Raw genomic sequence first — 24,042 nt, forward strand, 5'->3', positions numbered from 1 at the left:
TATTTTTATAAACTAATCTGATCTCTTAATATTTTATAATATATTTTCAAATATAAATTAAAAGTTTAATGTAAAGTATCAGGTAATTGAAATATAAGATACATCTACTTTATTTTAAAGAATAACAATAGATATTCAACCAATTATATTAAAATCTATTTAAAATATAATAATTAACCTTAATAATTTAAAAATATTTGAAATTAATATAATCTTCTTAGAATAGAAAATAAAATAAAATAATATATAAATTAATTATTGATTATGTGAAAGATATATGACAAAACTGAATATTATTCTTAGACTCTTGAATTTTTCTTATTTAAAATAAATTTAAAAATGAGATAATTGATAAACTTTTTACAATAAAAATATAAAAAGAGGTAAAACATTTTTGTGGTATTAAAATTTAATTTAATATTTTTAAAGAATTCATAATACTATTAAATACACTCTAAATAATTTATAAATAATTAATATGTATGATATTTAATACACAAATAGCAAACTAACTAAGTCAATTATAAAATATTTTTGACATAATTGAATAAATAAATATTTTATAATAAAGATATAAAAATATTCTATTAAATATTATCAAATAATTCAAAATAAATTTATATTAACAAATGCAACATCAAACAAAAAATTTATATTTCTAAGGTACTCTCTTTGATTTATCTTATTATAAAAAATGGTGGTTTAAATTTTGTTTAAATAATAAAAATATTTAAAAATGTATCTAAATATTATAAAAATGATACAAAACTATAAAAAAATATGTTATACTTGATATTTATTTAAAGTATTATAAAATAATGTAAAAATTTTTCAACGAACTGCAATAAGAGGGCTTAAGAGAATACCGCAAGTATTACCAGGAGCAAGCTTCATGTGTCCGTCCATACCCCAGGAAGTACTCCAAGAGTTTCTGATAATCCAATTTCCTTATTCATCATAACCAATAGCAACTACAGCATGGTTTAAGTTGTAAGTTTATGTATTTCCACATCCATTATAAACACCAGAAGAATAAGAACCCCAAGTGGAAGCATCGACTAAAACTGAAACAGGAATTCTGGCAACAGTGTTTTTTAAAGCATCTGCAGTCTTGTCAATAAAATAGAAAGATTAAACCTTAAAACCATCAGAAGTAGGTGAAGAAACTTTGCACTTAGAATCAACAGCTAAATAAGGATACTATTCTTCTTTGAGAATACCAAACTTAGCAACATACTTCAAGGCTTCTTCAGGCCAGCCACCAGAACAACCGTATGAATTAAAACCATTAGAATTAGTAGCACAATCAACTAATTGTTGTTCAGAGAAGCTAATTTTTTAACGATTTTCCATAAAGTAAAGAGCTTCGAGGATACCAGTGGTAGAGAAAGCCCAGCATGAACCACACTAACCTTAATCCTTAACATCAGATAAAATACCATAATCTCTCCAATCGAAAGAAGCAGGTAATTAGACATCTTAAGCAGTATGCTATTAAGTTGTAGAGTTATTATTTTAGGCTTAGACAGCGTTTCTAGGGATTAATTATGAGCTTTTCATAAGTACTCTACTAGCAAATTCTTCTTGGGGCATGTCAGAGAACTAGTTATGGGCAAGCTTGTAAGTGGCTTCTGGGTTACTGTTATGGTTTTAGATTCTTTCGTGAGTTTCGAAAAAGATTTGTTATCTGAATTGTTATTCTTCAAGGGAGAAATAGGTACGTTTATTAGCATATCTCCACTTATTGTAGGCAAAAAGAGCACTGACAGAGAAGTTGTTAGTACTATCAGCAATTATAGGTGAAACAACCAATAAAAGAGTTATTAAAGCAATAATTCTCATGTTTTTATTTATTTATTTTATTTTTTTATTTATTTAATTTTTTATTATATTTTATGTATTCTATTTGTAGTATTTAAATTTTATCCAAACAAGTGAAACAGTTGAAAATTTTGTGTTTACAGATAAATGATTTTTTAAATTGCCTATATTTTTATTTTTATTTGTAAGCTGGATGCTAATTGTAATTAATAAATTCAATGGCTGTGAAATAAAATAGATAAATATTATCAGGAGATTTTATTTAATGATCAATTTAGCATCTAGGAAAAGACGTAAGAATACTTAGACTAATCAAATTAACAAAGTTGTTTACATTCAGAAATCATCAATATTAAATTTTGAACTCAAAGAAAATCAGTACGTACTAAATTATATTCAAATTTTTTTCAATCAATATTAAAATAAAAATTTTAATCAAAAACATAAAATGATTTTCAAATCTCCAAAATTTAATTTTAAAATCATTCTTGACTTTATTAAACATTAATTATTATATTTTTGAAAAATATTAAAATTGATTTTTTTAATGAAAGATTACTTAGAATTTTAGTAGTTACTTTGCAAATAGATTAATTTATCTATTGCGTAACATGAAAAATTAAGAAATATTGGTGTATCTTTATTTGATAGATATTTTTGTGGTTAATTTAAAATAAATAAAATTTATGAGATAGAACTTTGTCATTAAACAAGTATGAAAGATTGATTTATAGCAATATATCTGTTATCATAATATTTTACTTATTAGTAAAAATAGATTTAATTCTAAAAAAAATAAATTTTATTTTATTTTTCATTTAAGAAAGAAATCTTTCTATCAATTTTAGCAAAAAAATAATACACTTACTGAGTATGATTTATTTTAATGGTTAAATTTAAATAGATTAATTTATCAGGCAATTTGTAGAAACATTTTAAGCTTTGTGAATATTTTCAAGTTAGATATATTTATTATGAAGGGTATGGTAAAAAATTATGTTTCCATAAATATTAACATTACTATAAACTTTAATGAAATTTAACTTTTAATAACCACATTTTTTTAATTTATATTTTTCTTAAATTAATTCAAAAATACTATTTAAATCCATCCTTAAACTTCTTGATTTGATTGAGTTAGAAATAGATATTTTTAGCATATTATCTTTGCTTTTAAAAATTGAAATACTAAATCTCTTTAAAAAAGTAAAAATCTTTAATTGTTATTAATAAATAAATATAACAATTTAAAATATTTTCATTTAATTGGGATGTTTTTATTTATATATTAAATAAATTTTATTATGCTAATTATGTTTGTGGTTAAAATTACTTTTTTTACAAATTGAATGGTTATTTAATAATTGCTTAGATATTTCAACCATTTAATTTGTCTATAAACTGTAAATACATTTTCATTGGATAAAAATTAAGTAAATAAAATTTAATTAACAAATTGACTTTGAAATAATATTCTATATCCAAAATTCATTTAATTAGCATTTAATTACAACAATTATTAAGTATTGATTCACTAGAAATAGTTAACGTTGCAAATAAATTTTGTAAGAAATACTTAATAAAGCATAAATATATTCTTTGTTGTTGGTGTTTTCATAAAATAATTTGTTTGTTAATGTTTTTTTAAAATTATATTACATAGAATTTTTTACTAAAAATTTTCCTATTTTTTATGGATAGAAAGCATTTAAATAATTTGACAATTTTAAAATCCATATCTTTTTGTAATAATTATTGCTTACTTATTTTACACAAATTATTTATGTTATTCTGAGGTGTGCGCCAGAATCGAAATATAAGGTTAGAATTAAAAAAGTATAATTTTCATAAATTATGAAATTCATATTGTGTTTGATTTCTATTTGGATAAATAATAAAATAAATTTATTGTATTTAAAAACGACCATGAATTTTCAATTTTAATATTCATTTTAAAAACTTTATTATTATATTTATTTCAAAGATTACTCCTTTACTAAGTATTTTTACTCTAATTCAAAAGGTTTTTATTGCTAAATATAATTTATTTTTCCTCGTTCAAACTAAATAGATTTTTATAATTTGGATTGTAAAAAATTCAATATAAAAAAATGTAAAGATTTAAACATAAATGCTAATTGATACTTTAAATAGGTATTACATATAAAATTAATTGAAATATTATTCAAATTTATAAGAATTTTTTCTTAAATTTAATTTGAATATAAAACACTATATTTCACTTTCATATGATAATTGTGTATTAAAATTATTTTTCTTTGATTGAAGTACATCCACTTTTATTAAATAAAATAATTAAAATTTTAATTTACTGATATTTATTAAAATTTACAACACTCAATACCTAACGACTTTTCGAGATTTTTTAATAAATAATGATATTTAAATTTTCAAAATTATTTATCTCCCTCCGTCCCTTATTTATATTTCATTTTTACTAGCTGTACAAATACATTATTTGAATAAAAAACACTAATTTTTTTAATAATTTAATATAATGTATGCGTAATTTCCTTGAAATAAAAGTAATAATAAAGAATTAATATTTAACCACGGCGAAGGAAAATATATTAAGTATTATTTATAATCTAAATATATATTCTTTTATATATAATTATTTTTTCTTATCTAAAATATTTTTATTTTTAAAAAAGTTAATTATTAATCTAAATATGCATGCATACAACCATTTGTTATGCAAACATAATTAATTTTTTTTAAATTTTATAATAATAAACTAATATAAATAAAACACTTTTATTAAATTTCATTTTAAATTAAGCAACCATTAGATTTTATCAAAAAAAAATTTAAATTTTAAATTGTCTATTTTATAAATACCTAATAAAAGAATAGTTTATCTATAGTATCATCCTTTTTTTAGAATCTTTTTTTATAATCACATTATTTTCAAAAAGAAAAAAATTAGTATGTAAAATTAATTCACTTAATTGATTCATCAAAGTTAGAAAATCTTTTTGTGAAATTTTGATCAAGCATTAATAAATACTATTATAATTATCAATTACTTTTTCTTAGTTTTTTTTGTTTATAAACATGTTCAAAAATATTTTTTTAGTTTGATCTAAACAGCTTTTGATAATAACGTAAAAATAGTATTCATATTATTTTATTACTTTAGAGAAATTCAACATAATGTATATAGATATGGTAATAATGTAAAATATTAAATGTATCTATCTGGTATATTAAGTAAGGAATAAAATAAATTAATATTCTTTTTTACCAAATGATTATTGAAGATTTTCTGGTATAAATAAAATACTTTTTTTTATGAAACACACACATCATTTTTAAATTAATTAATTAAAAATTTAAATCTTATTAGCTGACTTATTTTTTTTGATTTTTAGAATTTAGAATAATAGTTCATATTATAGTTAATGACTTATTTTTTTGATTTTTAGAATTTAGAATAATAGTTCATATTATAGTTAATAAGTAATAAAATACTTTGTTTTTTTACAAAACACATAAATTTGAAGAATAAAATAAATTAATATTCTTTTTTACCAAATAATTATTTCAGAATTTTCTAGGGTTTTTTAGAACTTTGAATAAAAATTCTGATTATATAAATTGTCAATTTTAAGAAATAAAATACTTTTTTTTATGAAACATATCAATTTAATTTATTAGTTTATAGATTAAATCTTATTAGCTGGCATATTATATAAAAATTAAAATAAATTAATCTTCTTTTTTACTTAATAATTTTTTTGATTTTTTAGAATTTATTTGGAATAAACCTTTATTATTAATAGTTAGTAATTAATTAATAAATAAAATACTTTTTTTGCGAAACACATAATTTTTAAATATATATATATATATACTTGTATTAAAAGTGGATATTAGTTTTTAAGTCATGATGAAGAATCATTAAATTGTATGATTATTATATTTAAATCTTTATCAGTACTTTTAAATATAGATAGTTCTTCTATTTAGTGAGGAACATAATATAGCTTTATAAATTCAGCATCAACTATATCTTTAAAAATCATAATTGACTTATTTTTTACTCTTTTAATATCTACTATCCCTTCGTAGATTTTACTTAAAACAGAATCCTGTACATTTATAGGTCCATATTCCTAAAATATATTATTAATTTTTATTTAGACTTTCTCATATGTAGATGAGAAGTATTTAATTTGTTTTTACTATGATCTTAACTCAAATCCAATATACAAAGGAACTTATGTTTCCATTATATATTTGACTGTTTATTTAATATTTTGAATATTGAGATTTTATTTCTAAAAAGTAGTGCTCATTTTTTTATTTTGTATTATTTAATGAATTTAAATCTTATAAAAATTCATTGGGTTTCTTGCATAATTTAAGTAATTAAAAGTATTTTATTTTACGTCTTTAAAAAATAAAGTTGAGAACATATATATAGGTTATTTAAAATAGATTGATATATATTAAAAAATGAAATGAGTAGCTTAAATTACTTTTATATTGTTAATACTTTTATTATTATATATATTATTCATTTATATTTAAAGCTTTTTTCATTAAGAACAAAATGCATAATAGGAAAAAACATTTTAACCATTTTTTAGCAGTTTTATTTAAATTACATAGAAAGAAAGAATACTATAAAAATATTTTATTGAAATTAAAATTGAGGATAATTTATTTACATATATATATAAGAGATTTAAGATAGATTGATATATATTAAAAATACTTTTATATTTTTTAGCGCGTTAATATTTTTATTATTTGTTATTAATTTATATTTAGAACTTTTTTTCACTAAGAAGAACAAAATAAATAGTAGGGTAAAGTTTTTTTCTTTACTTTTAACCATTTTTTAGTAGTTGAAGTTGAAATCGCTTATGATTTTACAACTTGTATTGTGGGACTGTTTTCTATTAAATTATTTATAGCTGTGGTATAAAAACCATCTTTAGTATTAGAATGTTGCTAATCATAACCTAAATTATTTCTGAAATTAAAAATATTTTGTTTATTCTAAAATATTTAAAGTATCTATTTATTTACCTTTTATTAGAAGCTGAAAAAATTCTTCTATGAGGAGGATTTGTTCTATTCATTATTGAAAATGTTTATCTCATTGTAAAAGAAGTGTTCAAAGAATTTAGCTCTGTAAATCCTTTTTATTTGCTAGGAGAAAGATACACCTTGCTAAACATTTGAGAATTGTTTATTTAGTTTTTTTCTCTTAATGTCATATTTTTTTCACCTAAAATTTCTTATTATAACACTTTAATGGGGGCATCTGTCTTCAATAGATCAGAAAGTTTGAATTTTATTTCTGGGTATATCTTTGAAAATACTTCATCAGATATATCAACTTCCTCTCTTGTTTTTTTTTATTATAAAATTCCTAGCTTCTTTTTTTTAGCTTCGTAGTTTTTCATCATATCATCTGATAATTTTTATATGGCCTCTTTTCTGTAGTCTTTATATTTCTCTTCAAGGCCCTCTTTTAGCCTTAATTTCTTTTCTGCTTTTTCTTCAATTCTTTTATAGTACATTTCAGTCGTAATATAAGTGCGTCCTTAAGATATATAAGATATGTTCTTACAATTAATTAAATACAACGCACCTGTATCATCTTAAAGCCACTCAGTTTCTAGCGTTTCCAAAGTCACACTATGAAATGTCTGAAGGAAGTGAAATATTTTACATGTAATATACTTTTAATATTCTACTATCTGATCATACATCAATTTTGTTTCGAATTCCTCTTCTACATCAATTGGAACAAATTCTGAGCTGACGCTACTAATTTCTCCATTTAATATTTATATATCCTTGAATGCTCTGTAAAATAGTTCATCATCCTTAACTTCTTCTTAGATAAAAAAGTAATGCTGATACTAAAATTTATTCTTTTTCACCTTAATGATATTTTGTATGTAATGAACATTAGACCAAATAGGGTCAATCTATTTTATATTTAAAGGTTTTTATTAAATTGTGTAATCTGTAATTAATTTAGTCTTTAATAAAATATTATTTGTTACAAATATACACATTAATTATATCTAATCAAATTCTCAATATTTGTTATTTTTGATTGTTCGTTCTTATAATAAAAACAAGAAAAATTTCTTTTAAGTGTTATTCACTCTTTAAATTAGATAATAATTTAACAAAAACTTACTTTTCTTTTCATCATCAAAGTAAGAAAGTCTGACTCATTTATGACTGTTGTGTGATCTTGATCGTACTTTGAAAAGGAATCAAGTTTGTATATTATGGCATCTTTATTTTCTATAGTCTAAAAAGACTAGTTGTTAGTGCTATTTGATCCTCCTAGCTATAGCTCTGATGGTCTATTTGTAATTGACTTAGATCTTTTCGCATCATTTTTTACTTATGAGTCATTCATCCCCATCGAAGCTTAATTTTATTTAACTGAATATGGTGAAGCAGAGTTTTTAGAGGAATCCCCAGAAGTTGGAGGTGCTAATTTAGATTTTTTAACATGACTAAATTTCGTTTAATCTTTTTAATTTGTTCCTGTATTATCATTTTTATTAGTTGGTGTAGAGTTAGAAGTGTCAAATAGTTTAATTTCTTAAGGTCTTTTAATAAAACGAGCTTCATTTGGACCAAAGATTCTCATTTCTTCCAGCTTTTACTCAACTAGTTATCTATATTTAGTTCTCCTTTCATTAAAAAATTTACGAATTTCATTTAACTATAATTTTTCTTTTTGCTTTATAAACTTTAACTGATTGTCTTTGTAATTTGTATGAACTAGCAACTTGGCTTCACCATTCCAAAATAATACTGTTTCGGGTATAAATACCCTCAGAGTTCTTTAAACTCTTTAAGGAGGTACCAATCTTTTTAAAATAAAATTTAAATCTGTATCGTGGTTTTTAGACGGAGAGCTGTCAGTGTAGTTGTTATTAATACCAACATCAGCTCCTGTTTCATTCTGCTTTCCAAACTATTCTAAATTTAAATTTGCTTCGCCTGTATTAAAACCATTACTTGCTTATAAATTCTACTAATGAAAACTCTAATGAGTGTATCTAAAAGGAGATGCTTAACTTGTATAAAATGATTTAGTCGTCTTATTAGGTGAGCTTTCTCTATTGTTATAAATAAAAAATATTATTGATTAAACTCTTATTGATTTTATATATGAATGCCATAAATGCTTTCCACTTTAATTTTAATCATAATAAGATATTTAATGAATTACTATAAATTAGGGTTTTTTTTCAAGCATATCTAGCAAAAGCATTTATATTAATCTCTTGCATGATTTTAAAATTATGAGTTTAAAGCCTAATCTTTTTCTTCAGCAAACAAAGAATCTAAATATTTTGAAGTTTAATCGAAAGGCATTCGTTCAAGTCTAGCATCCTTATCTTAGTTTTAATAATGAATTTATATTACGATTTTAGCTCAAATATTTCAAAATTATAAACCTACTTCTATTATATTTATATAAAGGAGATGAAGCTGGCGATAGAGTTTTATGCGCCATTTATATTGAGTTGCTATAGAGCTATAAAAACTACTTTAGTCTGTAAAAACCTAAAATTAATTCCTAATATATTGAAAATGAATATGATTTATTATGTTATATTTATTATTATATTTTGAGTATATTTTACAAAAATTGATGATTTGGATTTATCTTCATAAATAAAGTACCAAAGTAATCAAGTAATAATAATGATTGGATGATTTTGAGATATTAAAAAATATTCAATATCTAAAATTTACATTTAATAAAATTTAACAAGCATCATTTTGATATCAAATTATTGATCATTAGACCATGAAGGTAAATTAAAAACCAAATCATAGCCATATTTTTTATATTGAAACCAATTAATAATTTTTTCAATAAGAATCTAAAAATTTTTTACTAAATATTAAAATCAATTAAATTCAAAACTATTTTATAAAAGAAAACAAACAAATAAATATTATTCTTATACATAATTAAGTTATAAAACTATTAATTTAATTATTACAAATGATTATTTGAATGATAAAATAATTTTTTAGCAAAATATTATATATATGCTTTAATTATTCAGATAAAAATAATTTTTTTTTAAATTAAAAAATAATAAATAGGTAAATAAAAAAATAAATAGATAATATTTTTCATAATTAATTTTAATTTATAAATTAATTTTTGAAAATAATTTAATATTTTAATTCCTTATTTAATAAAATACGTTATCAGAAAAATATTATATGGTCCATTCTAAATTAAATCCAAAATATTTACTTTTAAAGTTTGAAAGTTATATAATACTAAATGAAATAAATAATTTTCTTAATTATTTCGAGTTTAAAGTTTTATTACCTAATTATTTTTATTTCTTTAATGATAATTAAGTCTTTTAGAATAACTTTAACCCCAAAAAATTTAGTTTATGATAGTTTCGTAAATTAAAAAATTTATTGCAAGATATAAAATTTAATAAAGATTTTTTTTGAGTTTGTAATATCCATTCAAAGTTTTATTACAAATTAATGCTTCTTATTTCAAAATATACATTAGCATTAGCAGATATTTTATAAATAATTATTGTTTTATCTATATGAATTTTATTTCTTGTAAATGAATATTTTTAGCTAAATTTTATAAAATACACTATAAATTAGAGAAAAAAATAATTAATTACTATCTAAACATTGATTTAGATATATATATATATTCATTTGTGTACTTTATTACTCCTTATTATATCGTAAAATTTATTTAATTCTTCTTCTTATGATTTTTTATGCTCTCTTGAGATCTATTATTATTTAAATAATCCATTAAAATTATTCATTTTATTTTTAATTTATTACCAAGCTCTGTGTATTTATACAATTTAATACTTATTCTTCAAACTCTTCGATAGCAGTTCTCATCCAGTGCATATCATCAGAAGTAGGTTTTATTCCCTAAGTATTATTTTCGTATGTATAATCTGAAGTTAAAGATTTGCAAAACGTAAATTTTACTTCTTCTTCCAATTCGAATTAGATATCTGACCATATCTCTCCCATTTTAAAGTGAGGGTACATTTAAATTACTTCTATTTTTTACTTCTCATCAGGAAGAAGCTCATTTTTATCAAATCCTGTTCTATATAAAATAGCAAATATAATTGCTCTTAAGTCATATTATTCAACTTTTTCTTTTATTTTTCTTACTAAATAAGCTTCAGTACCAGCTTCTGACTCACTGTCAGCTGCAAGAAGGGCTTCTTTAAGTCTTGCAAACCCTTTTGCACTTTACCCTCTCTTACTAGTTTAATTATTTCCTTGAGTTCCATTTTCGAACTCATTTACTACTTTTTTCTCTTCCATTAATAGTTAAAATTCATCTTGTTTTTTTTTAGGAGCTGTCATTGGATTTAAAGGTCTGTTTTTGTTCACAATAATACCATCATCATATTTAACCTAGATTATTATAAAACATGTTTGTTTATTTAATAAAATTTATTTAATTACTTAAAATCTATTGTCTTCTTTATTGTATATTTTTATAAGCAATTAAGTTGCATTTATCATAGTTTTCCCTGAGTTCCAATCACAAAAGTAGGGAGTTGCTTTTGGATTTTCAATTAAATAAGAAAGACAACTGAGGGCCATTTTTTTATGCATGTCATCACATACTTCTAAGAACTCAAGAAGTACAAATAAGCCTTCATTATCTAAGAAAACACTTTCACTTTTTCTGTTTCCTAAAATTGAGTTCCATAAACAGTCAAGAATGGAAACTGCATATAAAGCATAACGAGCTGAAATACCCAGATTGGGATCTTTCAAGGCATTGACAATCATATCAACACCTCCCTTTTATCTGAATAGTTTTTTATTTTTGTTGCAATTTATGCATAAATTAGAAATAATAGAAAAACAAAGTTCTTTTATATCCAAAGGGTTATCATTTTCATTTTGTAAGAATTCAATCAAATTATCCATAACTCCTTCATCTGTTATTTTAAGCTTATAAGGCTCATCAAATAAGGAAGCATTGTTGAATACTCTTAAGCATTTTTCTCTTTTTTCAGGATCATCTTGATTTGTTAAGAATTTTGTCAAGTAGAATAATCCGTTTTTTTCAGCAAAACTTGAATTCATTAAAAAATTTAAGTAAATTTCCACTATAAAAATTTTTAATTTTACTCTTCTTTCATATAAATGATAACACTTGATAATATAGTTAAGCAATGAAGTTGAATTTCTTTTAGCTAAGGATTCGACCAGCGATTAACTGCATAACTGTCGTTTAAAGGATCAATGTAAAGTAATAATGAGTAAATAAAAGCACTCTAATATAATAATTATTAATTATTGATCATTTTATTTAAATTTTCTAAAAAAATAATCTATTTGGTTATATTTTTTAAAATAAAAAAATTACATCTTTAATGGTTTCCAATATTGATTAATTTCCTGATTAAATAGCTGTTAACAATCCACTCCATATGAGCTTTTTGAATTCTAAATCTTCACTTGTTGTTGAATAGAAGGCACGATGATTATTGGTAAGGATCTTATCATTGTAAAACTCTATTTCGTCAACAGTTGCATAAACTAAAAGAGTATCTATAAATGTAGTTGGAGAGCTTACGTTAGGCATAGTGCTACGCTCATCAAAATATTAAAGAGCCTTTTCATCACTAAGTAAGTAGTTAATTAAGATTAAAAGCTCATTACGAAGACACTTATCTTCTAATTTATAGCCGTTACGCATCAAATCTTCGAAAACACGTTTCAACTATGTAATTATATCCTCAGCTGCAAACAACTAAATAGAGCTGATTCCAACAGCCTCAATTGCATTCCATATAATTTCGAAGCAGCTTTTTACAATGTAAGAACGGAAATCATCACAGTCAAAAATGACATATATTATATCTTTTAATATTCCGAAATTACAAAACTTTTAAGCTAAATCTTTAAACATAATACAATTAGAAATTAAATCTAATAAAGGTAAAAGATATTCGTAATTTTTCTAGTAATATTGCATAGTGAATATAATATCTTCAATAACATCTGATTTATTGATAGCTCTCAAATTTTTAGAGCCTTCATTCAGAAGCTTTTAGAGTGGACTTGGCTCATATCCTTGCATCTTGGCCTTTTCAAAATTTTCTTTAAATTAAAATAAACATGAATTATTTTAATATTATATAATAAATATCTTTTTTTGTTGGTTATATTTATTTGATTTTTAATGATTTCAAAATGAAAATGCTTAAATTAGACTTTCTATTAATTGATTATGGGTTATTTGTATTGCTTCGATTAAATCATAATAACTTCAGAAAATGCAACTTACTTTCAGCTTAGAGTATGGTATCTATTCCTTCATCTGAAAAGTTCCTTAAGAAAATAATAGCACTGTATCTCAAACTTTCAGTAACTTCTTCGTTCAGTATTATTTTCTCTTCAGCGTGAGTGTTATAAAGCAAAGGTCTATTAATTAATTACAATTTGAATTTATTATAATGAGCTTTTAGTTCTAAATAAAATATATATTTATTGCTTTTAAATCAACGAGGTTTAGTTGATAGGCTTTTTTCATACTAAAAGTATGACTCCCAATTTAAATAAACAAACTGCATTCATTAACGTATTTTCAAATCTAATAATTTATCATAATTTAATTAAAATGCTTGCCTGAATGTATTTAAAAACTATGGTAAAATAGGAACATATTTAAGTTCATCACTGGCTTTTGTTTTTTTGAAGGGGTTACTTGATGTTTCGCATAACTTTTAAATGGCTGCAGTCATTTCAACAACTCCTTTTTTTAAATCTGCAATGGCATACTCTACCATTTTGCAAAGAGCTTCAATTTCTTAATAATAAAATCCATCTGATCTTTCTTTGCAAAATCTAATGATTGAACTTGCTTTCCTATCGCCAAGTTGCTCGGTATACTCAGATTCAAACATCTGCAAAACTTTGTTTGCAGCTTCAAAATCAACGACTGCATTTCCTTGAGTATTTCCTAGAGTACTCATTACAAAATTTTGTTAAGTCCTTTTATTAGTTAATTAATTATTGAAACTATATAATTTGATAATTAATTTTCCTTTAAAATATTTAACTTATTCGAAACAACATTTCAATTATAATTTTTATTCATTTCCAATAATTAATGTTAATAAAGTAAATTATATTTTTATGCATTCATGCAAGCATAGCTATCATTTGCATATATTAGAGCTAGAATAAATATATAAAATAAAATAAGTTACAATAATATCTTTAAAAAAATTAAAATAAATGTATTATAAAAAAAAAATGATTTATTAATTTAAATGATTTCTAAAAATGCTTAATTAATTTAACCAAATCAAAGTTTATTTTGAATGATTTAAATTTATTTTTCTCAGATTTTCAAATAAGTTATTATGAAATTGATAAGTTGTTTTTAAATGATTTTTAATCTTCAATAAAATGCTAATTAAATATAAAATAATATTTTAAATATTTGAATGAGTTAAAATGCTTAATTTTTTTTATTTAAAAAAGATTAATTTAATTAATTAATTCTTAATCATTGATACAAAAATTTTAAATATAAATTTCAATAAACTAAAATTTTGTTGTGAATATTTTGTTTTAAAAAATGTTTATGTATCTTTAATACCTGTTCCTACTCTCTATTGGCAAAAAATTCAATGTTGAGACCATTCATACATATATTGTTAAGGTGATATTTTTTTTATTAGAATATTTTTTACTTGTATATATAGGAGAAAATAGATAGTATTTATTTCAATAGAGAGATTATTAAAAAAAAAATAGATCAAAACAAATTTTAAATAAAAAATAAGATATTTCTATTATTTTTGATATAAAACAAAAAAGTTAAAATGTTTCAATATAATAGAACTATTCGTTCATTTTATAGCAATAAGCCTAGCTATATTTTAACGATATGGATGTGTATTATAGGATTTGCTAAAGTTCCTTTTTTAATTTATGTTACTAGCTAAAATCTAATAAATAACTACAATGTCATTTTTTAATATAGTGATGACATGTTTATGGATTCTACAGTATAATTATTAATAGGAATTAGCGCAAGCATACTATTTTTAATGATATTTAGTTATAAAGTGAGCAGAAGATTAGTTATTTTTCTAGCAGAGGGATCTTTCATTGCATCATTAGTAATTTATATGCAAAAATATAATTATTAGTGTTACGCATTAGGATTTACTTTACCTATTTCCACTATTATATACCCTTTGTACTTGGATGAAATATCATATGACCGCGAATACTTTAACTTAACAAATTATTTGTAACTCTCTTATGTTATTTCCTAATTTTATCTAAGCTCTTCGTTTGAAAATAAAACATTTATCATTATTGGAATCTGCCTAGCAGGATTCAATATAGTTATTAGTCTTTCAAGCAGTATAAAAGAAACAACACTTTATTGGTATATGAATCATGAATCATAAAATGGAAAGGATATTATAGATTTGATGCATACTCAAGGATAAAATTCTATTTAGCTTAAGTTTTAAGAATACAGAAATAGAAAGAATAATTATTTTACAAGTTAAATTCTATAAAGAATGTAGGTAAAGAAGGATTTAAAGGTTTTGCTATTATCATTTTTAATTCCTTAAACTTAAGTATTTAATTATTTTAAGATATTTAACCCAGATATTTATAATGAATCTTACTACAAAATTAGCATTATTTTAGTAGCTTCAGTTGTTGCTCTCTTGCTTTTGTAATTCATCAGTCATCAATTTCTATAAAAAATTGGGTTTATGGTTTCTATATATCTAAATGTGATAGTAATTATTGAATACTAAATTAATGAAACTTAAGACGATACAACATTGCAATATGCTTTGTTTTTTATTTTGAACTTCTTTGTAGTATCTGTTTGGCTAATATAGAGTTTTTAGTAAATTCGTATCAGATTGATTTGGTTGCAGCAATTAGTATTTTGGTTTTCTATATATCTGAGTTGTTATTCTTAAGCAAATAATGGGTATATTTAAAGTAGCAGCTATCAACTCTAAATAGGATAATTAATTCTGTCATGCTTTATTGGATTTTTAATAGTATGTGATGATTGAAAATAAATAAATAAGTAATGTATTTTATATTTTATTTCAGATTTAGTTAAGTAAAAATTATTATTTTTTAATAATCAAAATAACAAAAAAATTATAAAAACTATTAATAAAAATAATTAATTGAGTGAGTTATTTTCATAAATATGTTTGAACAAAATTTTTTACTTTGAATTGATGTAAGCTTACATTCCTTTGATTTATAAAATAAATTATTGATTATTAAATTTTGTCCATAAAAATTTCTTTATTAAAAAATTTGATCAATAATGAATCATGTAATGAAAATAAAATATTTATGTGTACAAATATTCTTTATAATTAATTCTTTGAGAATTTTTCTAATAATTTTTATTTATTAGAACTTCATCGCCCCTTTTTCTGTTAAAATAAACGATCGATAAAGAAATTGATAGAAAAATTGTGATATTATTAATTGAAGATTAAATGTATTTTAGATTTTACTTATTTACGCCCTTAATTAAAAATATAAACGATCAAAAAAATAAAAATATTAATTTTGTTTGATTGTATTTTCTTTTAGCAATTTTTAAAGCGATAAAATGAATTTATAATAAGAAAACTTCTTTTTAAAGAAATTCCCTTAAGTAGGTGAAGGATCTAGCGAGTGGATTTAACTAGAATATGATCTCTAACTTGGATTAGGATCTATTTCTGCTGTTATTAAAGATATTAAAGCTATCAACAATCAATCTTTATAGTTTTAATTTTAGAAGCATAACTAAGTAAGTATATTTAATAATTAGTTCCCTTCTCTTTCAAAACTTCATAAATGGGTTTCCTAAAAAATATTTTATTAATTATTTTAAGAATAGACTTATCCTTGAATCATGGATAGATTACGAAGAATTGGAATAATCGCAAAAAATTGATGAAATGTGCTACAAGGGTTTTGAATTTAAAGATCCCTAAAAAGGTCATGTTTTCCCAACAGGATATATTGAGTTGAGAGATAATAGCGAATCTAAAAAATAGCATACTGTGATTATGTTTAAAATTGCAGTTGGTAGATCCTAATGTATACCTTATCGCAAAGAGGAAATATAAAGTAGAGATTACTTAAAAGACAAAAACAGCAATTTTGATAGTTTATATCTTTATGATGAAGCCAATGATTAATAAGGAAGTGTTTTCTTGCATAGATATGTCCTTTTTGATAAAGAATAAGTTCTGCCAATGTATCAGATAAAATTTGAATTCGATGATAGCAAGGAAAAGGACTTGCAGGTAAAATTTAAGATGGATAATATAATATTAATTTTAGTTATTCAAGAAAATTTATTTTAATACAAACTTTTTTGAAATAAAAGCCACTAACTTGCGACAACTAATGCTCAAACAAAGCTAAATTCTACTGTAAAAATGACGATGCTTACTTTTGTCATGACTGCAATTTTGATATTCACAATAATAATTAGCAAACATTTAATTAAAAGCATCATACAATTGAGATATCAAAAAAAGAAAAAAGTTTTGGTAATTGTAAGGTTAGTGATCATCAAGGTACTAAATTAGAACTGTATTGTATGATTTGTCATGAGGCTTTATGTGTTTATTGTAAAATTCAAGGCTCTCATAGTCAAGGTGAACCTGCTGCACACTAGCTTTTAAGAATATCAGATGCTTATAAAAAGGCACTACACGAATCAAAAGTTTTAGATCCTTAATTAGAAAAGCGCAAAAACGAACTCACTGACCATTTAACTAATATAGATCAAAAAATAAAGTAAAATATTTTTATTTAAGTCAATATAAAGTGCAACAAATGATAAAAAGATATAAACCGTTGCATTATTATATTTACTTTTATTTAATTTAACTTTATATATTACTTCTTAGGGATGTAAGCTCTAAATCAAAAAATATAGAAGATAGAATATACAAACTTTTAGAAGATGGCCTAAAGTTATTGCAATAAAAGACAAAAGAAAAAATGTGTATTTTAATAGGTGACTAGCTTGAATTAAAAAGATAATATGATCAAATTTAATGGATTGAATCATTTTTAAAATATTAATAAAATGTTCTTAACCCAGCTGAGTACCTAAAAGCATGGTCAAGACATAGTTAGCTGAGAAATAAAATTATAAGTGCTGATAAATACTAAATAGAAGAGATAAGCTCTGATATTCATATGGATGCTTAACCTATTAAAATTACAAGTGAAAATAATGTACAAAGTAGCTAGAATAAATAAAATCAGCAAGATCCAAATGAAAATTAAAGTAATGTATTAAGGGGGTAAATAAAATATTTCATATCAAAATCTTATTTAAAAACTCATTTCTTTAAAATTTAGTAACCCAAGTTCATAATTTAGAAGTTAGATCTTAGGTAATAATAAGAATTCTAGTGCAAAAGACAAGAATGTTTCAATGTCAAATTTCGTAGTTAATAACAATACATCTAGAAATTAGATTAAAGGTCAATCAACTTTACAAACTATTGGTATTATGAATAATGGTGCTACATCATCGGAAGGAGCTTGATACTGCTTAGTGACTTAATTCACTTAGATCAATTTTAATTTTAAAATAAAATTGTCCTGTCTTTAAAGCGCATTAAATATATAAAAAAATAAATAATTCATAAAAGAGAACTTTGTAAAAATTAAAAAAAATATTTAAAAATATTCAATAAAAATAATTTGTATGTAGATAAAGTTTTTATATAAATAAAATGCTTTTTGTTGTTTCTAAAAATTTTTCTTCTTTTAGTTATTCAATTAACAATTTAATTTTAATAAATTTTACTTTCAATGTTCTTATTAATTTTAATCTTAAATTATTTGGAATATGTATGCTCTTTAAGTTTCGACAGTCTTTATTTATCAAGCAATCTTTTGATATGATGAATATTAAATAGAGAAAGTCAACTTCATAATTAATTTTATTTATACACCAAATTATTAAATTTGTGTGGCTTTTAATTGATTTGTTAAACTTTAATTTAGAAGTTAATTTTTTATCTTATTTTTATTAATAAACCCCTTTTTTTATTCTTACCTCACCTTTTTAAATCTTACAAAATATTCGTTTGCAAAAAATTTTCATCTAATTTTTTAAATATTTAAGCATGTGCGTGCGATCTATCTAATCATTATTTAAATTTAAATATAATTAATTAAATAAATAAAAAATCTAACAGTCTTTTCATTTATTTTCCATCAAATTAATACTGATCGTAGGTGTGTGTATATATCTAATTTTTTTAATCAAAATTTTATTTGAAAATAAGAAAATTAAATAAAGCCTTAATTTTGTATCAACTATTACAAAGCAAAAAAAAGGATATTAAAATAAATTATCTAAAAGCTAAAAAATCTTAGCTATGAAATTAATTAAACATTTACCAACAAAATTGATTGCTTAAAAGCTGAATGTACTTCTAATTAAATAAGATTACCCTTAACTCACTAGAAGGGAATTAAAAAATATTAAGTCTATCTTCAAAGTAGAAAAAAATTAAATAGATTTTAGCACATTTTTTAGTAAATTTGTAATACATAAACAGAAAAACAAAAAAACAAAGAAAAAATAAGAAGCTTGTTTATTTTTTAATTTTAAAATCGTTTATAGGATAAATTATAAAGATATGTAACATAAATAGTTTCTAAATATTTGATAATTAATTTAATAACAAAATTTTTGCAGTTAGCTGTAGTATATTATATAAATAATTGAATATTTGATAGAATAAGTAGAAAGAGTTGTTTTTTTTGTTTGTTTATTTTTCTGTCTGTCTGTACTTTTAGAAAGAGTAATTATTCTTATATTGTTTTTTTAGGTTTAGTTTTAGTCGTTTTAGTAATGTGATTTATTATGAAGGATTGATATTTATTTTTTATAAACCACTTACTATTATTATTGAAAATCAGATAAAAAATGCTGATTTACCAGTAAGCGGTTGAGTTAAATTATTCTTGTTTGTTTGTTTGTTTGTTTTTTTGATTGATTGTTGTGGTAAATTAAGGTACTTTAAAAATAATATTTAATTTTAATAATTTTTATTTCTTGTGTCTGATTCTTTATGAATAGATAGATAGATATATTTTATATTTTTAAGATTTTTTCAATTAAAACCAGCAAATTATTCACCAGAACCTTACTTACTGTTCATTGGCGAAATTTATGAATCTTCTATGTTTGTGGCTGAGCGATATTTCAAGCAACGAACTTTTGCTAAAGCCTTTGAATCTTTTAATGAAAGAAGATAATGATTTAAAGCTTCTTCATGAGAGAGCTTATCCTTGATCTTTGAACTGTATATCCACTCTTGGGCTTTTTCTTTTAAGAAATAGCTAAAAAGTACATTAAATTCTTAATTCTATATCAATTCAACCATTAAAGTATTATTGTAATTCTTTTTTGAGATAAATTTCTCAAAATTCTTCCTAATACTGTTCAGTTCTGACATTATTTAAGAGGATTCAGATATTGCTTCTTTCAGAACAACCAATACTTCAGGCTCATCTGAAGGATTATTGATGAATCCTCTGAAAGCCTTTATAAAGTTCTTAACTAAATTTTTTCTGTCGCGCTTGTAGTTAAGATTTGTTAGGCTTGGAGAAGATGCTAATTTTATTGAATTTAAGTAGGAAGATTTACGAGGCTTAGCGCTATTGTTATTAGATGTGCTTTGCAAATTGGATGAAGATATATTGCATAAAGATTTATCAATGTTATTAGAGGATTTCGCTATTGCTTTCTTCACAATATTTCTTTTACGGTTAATCAGCTAGTTGTAGATTTTATCTGTTTCAATCGAGAAGTTAGATGAATCTTCATTTTAACTACAACTGCTGTTTTAGAGCATTTCGTTGTTAGAATCATGACCATTGTTGAGTTGCATCATGATAGCTGTTTCTAAGCTCTATGAAGCATTACGGAGTGGGGAAGCTTAACCATTCAAAGGATTATTGTTTAATTAAATAATTTAATGTTTATTTGTGTCATCTTCTCCTATTGCTTTAATTGGACTGCTATTTCCTGGAATTGTGATGAAATAATTATTTTTAACATTATTAAGAGGAACCTTAGCATCTTTATCGGGAATTGCTGAGCAAGAGATCTAGTCTTCAATCAGCATATCGCCGCTGTTCTTAGTGGAGGAACCGCAATTTGAGTTCATTAGACTTTCCTCAGCTTCAAAGCTCTACCTTGTTGTTTCATTCTAAGAGTCGTCTGTGAGTATTGAAGTTTTTTTTACTCTCTTCTTTTTGTCTTAATCTTCTATGATGTTATCGCATGAAAATGCAGGTACCATTTAATTTATTAAACTTTTATTAGCTTTTGAAATAGAGTAGTTGCTTTCTGAGTTATTAGTTGTGCTTCTTGTTGAGAAAGCAGAAACTTCTGAATTGAATTTTTTGGGAGATTTTGTTTTATTGTTGGCATTATCTATCCTGCTTTCTGGTTTATTTTCATTTACGTTTATAGGTATTTTTTTTATGAAGGAATAAAGAAGCTAATCACTTGATGTTATTTGTTATTGTGGGGAGCTTTCTTCTTCTACATTGTGGGCTTCTTCCTCTTAGTAGTCATCATCTGCCTCAGGATCATATTAATTATTTTCATCAATTATTTCATCATCTTCCGCATCTTCCTCTTCAATTTCTTCTTCTCCGCTACCAAACTCTGTACTCTTAGGACTTTCTGCCAAGGAAGATTGCCTGTTATTTGAAGATATTTTAGTTTACTTAGGATTGTTTAATTATTATTATGAAGTAGAAGAGGTAGCAGTTTGTGTTTAAGTAGCTGCTATGGGATTCTAAGGTTTAAATACTGAAACTGTTTGAACAAGCCATCCATTTAGAACGACATTATGGTATATTTCCATTTTATCTTAATTAATGCAATTGATTGAAGATGATATTTCTAAATTTGTAGTTGCATTGTTCAAAGAGATTCCTTTAGTAGGGGTAGCAAGTTTTTGTTTTGTGGTAGTAGTTTCTACTAACAACCATTGGTTGTTAAAGCTGACGATTGATGATTTAAAACTGTCTACGGTGGTCATTGAGTTAATGTTTATAAGTATATTACTGTTTTATAAGATTAATTTCACGATTACCCTTGTTTTATTTCCTTGTTGCGAAGTAGGATTTCTTTTATTTATATCTCTTTTTAATTATCAAGAATTTCGTTGATTTCTTGTATTTGAAAGTTGAAAATGATAGATAAAATAGGTGCTTTGCGTAAGTAAAATGAATGAAAAGGATAACTAAAAAAATGAAAATCTTTGTTTGTTTCTATATGTATAATCTATGAAATGACGAGCAAAACTTGTGTGTGATCTTATATGAAAGAGCTGATTGTTTTCGTTAAGTAGAAAAATGATTGTAGCTCTGTAGATCAATAATTTTTTCAAATAATAGGTTTCTAGTTTTTAATATTTCTTCTGCTTTCCTCTCTTTTTTTGATTTTTTTCTTTGTTTCTTATTAAATTTTTTGTTAGAAATTAACTAAATTCTCCCATCAATTTTAATATGATTTGATTCAGCTCTTCTTTCACAAGAAGATAATGTCCACTCACCAATCTTTTTTGTTTTTGAATTAACTATCTATCAGACCTATTATTTTTTGCTTGATGAAGCTCTCCCCCAGAAAAAAAGATAAATAGATAGATAGATAAATAGATAAATAGATATTGATCTCCTACTTACAATCAAAATTAAATTTGATAATTTTTTAGATTTTTTAATGCACAATCAATCAATTAATCTTATCATTGGAGTCATAATAAATATATTTCTAAAATTAATAAACTCATCATCTTTCCTTCACACAAAAATTAAAAATAGCATATATAAGTCTTCTCTTCTAGCTAATAATTACACCTAATTAAATCATAATAATTTCATGTAAATATATCGCTTTTTAATCTCCCTTATCGTATGTCTCAGAAATTATTTTATTTTTGTTTAGATTAGAACTCCATAAACTAACTCTTTTGGATTATTTTCGAAAGATAAATGGTAAAATTATTTTCTAAAATTCAAAAAAATTAATATATCAAACTCTTCAATATAATCTTAACCATCAGCAAGTTAATAATTATTAACTAGTTTCTTTCTATTTGTCTTAACTTCTCCCTGAGAGCTTTATTGTTATAAATCAAGGATAGAATTTCGTATTTATTTAGATATATTTATTTTTATTTTTTAGAAACCCTTTTAAATGTATAGAAGAAACAGTATTTAAATTTGAAGTTGCTTCCATAAAAACTCAACAAAGGCTAAACTGTCATTTTATTTATTTCATTTTAACAAAAAATAAAAAAGGTTTTTTTACTAATAGTGAAAGTAGGAATTTATAATTTTAAAAAAAGATCTTGTGAAAGTATTATTTTGTAGGATAAAGTAATTAAAAATATTGGAAATTATTGCACCTTTAACTCAGTGCCAAATCTATCTTATGCCTTATCGATTTATCTATATCAGAAGATAAGTTTTGAATAGAATTTACTCACTTTTAAAATATTATTACATTATCAAATGGTAAAAATATTTCATTTTCTAATTAGAGTTTAATGATAAATTTACAAATACTAAATGAAAATCTGTTGAAAAATTATCAGAATAAAAATAAATAAATAAAAAAATAAATCTTAGAAATTTTCATCACTTTTGTTTAAATAAATAATGAAAGAAAAGAAAATAATCAGATTAAAAGGATAAAAGCATTATTAAAATTGTATAAGCAGAATTAGATTGCTTATTTCCTTATAAATGCAAATGTGAGTCTACAATTTCTGATACCAGTTTAATTGCAAATAATTACACTATTTTATCAAATAAATACGATTTTCTACTTCGATTAACAAATTTATTATTTTGTCGTTTAATCTTTTTTAATTTTTATTTTTCTCATTATTAGCTTCAGTCAAATTTGCTCTTCATCCTTCACACTGATTCCACTATATTTATAATATTTTTTGGTATAATTGATAGAAAAATTCATCAAAAACAGTGTGTTTGTCTCATGAGTGCTTTTATTTATTTGCAAAGATTCTTTTCTTCATTATTTCTTTTTTTATGTCTTTATTGCTTTTTCATTTGCATCTCTATTGAGATGCTGAA

General features: G+C 22.8%; 7 protein-coding genes across 7 annotated transcripts; 1 reads left to right on the top strand and 6 right to left on the bottom strand. All coding sequences in view use genetic code 6, as the record gives it.

Annotated features, from left to right (window-relative positions):
• Positions 1-831: 831 nt before the first annotated feature.
• Positions 832-1,842, bottom strand: TTHERM_00691630 (papain family cysteine protease; the record flags this gene model as incomplete). Its single annotated transcript, XM_001032128.1, has 1 exon — positions 832-1,842. One exon carries the CDS (start codon positions 1,840-1,842, stop codon positions 832-834), a length of 1,011 nt encoding a protein of 336 aa, XP_001032128.1.
• A 3,693-nt stretch (positions 1,843-5,535) lies between these two features.
• On the bottom strand, positions 5,536-6,199 carry TTHERM_000691639 (hypothetical protein). The gene has a single exon (XM_012799827.1). The coding sequence runs from the start codon at positions 6,189-6,191 to the stop codon at positions 5,730-5,732; it is 462 nt and encodes a 153-aa protein (XP_012655281.1). The 5' UTR covers positions 6,192-6,199; the 3' UTR covers positions 5,536-5,729.
• A 431-nt stretch (positions 6,200-6,630) lies between these two features.
• TTHERM_00691640 (hypothetical protein) lies at positions 6,631-9,352 on the bottom strand (the record flags this gene model as incomplete). Its single annotated transcript, XM_001032129.2, has 5 exons — positions 6,631-6,826; positions 6,883-7,793; positions 8,012-8,951; positions 9,065-9,233; positions 9,298-9,352. The coding sequence occupies 5 exons, from the start codon at positions 9,350-9,352 to the stop codon at positions 6,631-6,633; spliced, it is 2,271 nt and encodes a 756-aa protein (XP_001032129.2).
• A 1,192-nt stretch (positions 9,353-10,544) lies between these two features.
• Positions 10,545-13,859, bottom strand: TTHERM_00691650 (hypothetical protein; the record flags this gene model as incomplete). Its single annotated transcript, XM_001032130.2, has 7 exons — positions 10,545-10,628; positions 10,684-11,280; positions 11,332-11,953; positions 12,010-12,155; positions 12,248-12,984; positions 13,172-13,345; positions 13,592-13,859. The coding sequence occupies 7 exons, from the start codon at positions 13,857-13,859 to the stop codon at positions 10,545-10,547; spliced, it is 2,628 nt and encodes an 875-aa protein (XP_001032130.2).
• An 863-nt stretch (positions 13,860-14,722) lies between these two features.
• TTHERM_000691669 (hypothetical protein) lies at positions 14,723-15,217 on the bottom strand (the record flags this gene model as incomplete). Its single annotated transcript, XM_012799828.1, has 1 exon — positions 14,723-15,217. The coding sequence occupies one exon, from the start codon at positions 15,215-15,217 to the stop codon at positions 14,723-14,725; it is 495 nt and encodes a 164-aa protein (XP_012655282.1).
• Positions 15,218-16,414: 1,197 nt separating this feature from the next.
• Positions 16,415-18,454, top strand: TTHERM_00691670 (B-box zinc finger protein; the record flags this gene model as incomplete). Its single annotated transcript, XM_001032132.2, has 5 exons — positions 16,415-16,690; positions 16,776-17,192; positions 17,276-17,691; positions 17,805-18,206; positions 18,265-18,454. The coding sequence occupies exons 1-5, from the start codon at positions 16,508-16,510 to the stop codon at positions 18,452-18,454; spliced, it is 1,608 nt and encodes a 535-aa protein (XP_001032132.2). The 5' UTR covers positions 16,415-16,507.
• Positions 18,455-20,036: 1,582 nt separating this feature from the next.
• On the bottom strand, positions 20,037-21,980 carry TTHERM_00691680 (hypothetical protein; the record flags this gene model as incomplete). Its single annotated transcript, XM_001032133.1, has 1 exon — positions 20,037-21,980. The coding sequence occupies one exon, from the start codon at positions 21,978-21,980 to the stop codon at positions 20,037-20,039; it is 1,944 nt and encodes a 647-aa protein (XP_001032133.1).
• Between the last annotated feature and the right edge of the window lie 2,062 nt (positions 21,981-24,042).

The sequence above is a fragment of the Tetrahymena thermophila genome (assembly GCF_000189635.1).
Source record: "Tetrahymena thermophila SB210 genomic scaffold scf_8254422, whole genome shotgun sequence".
Lineage (NCBI taxonomy): Eukaryota > Ciliophora > Oligohymenophorea > Hymenostomatida > Tetrahymenidae > Tetrahymena > Tetrahymena thermophila.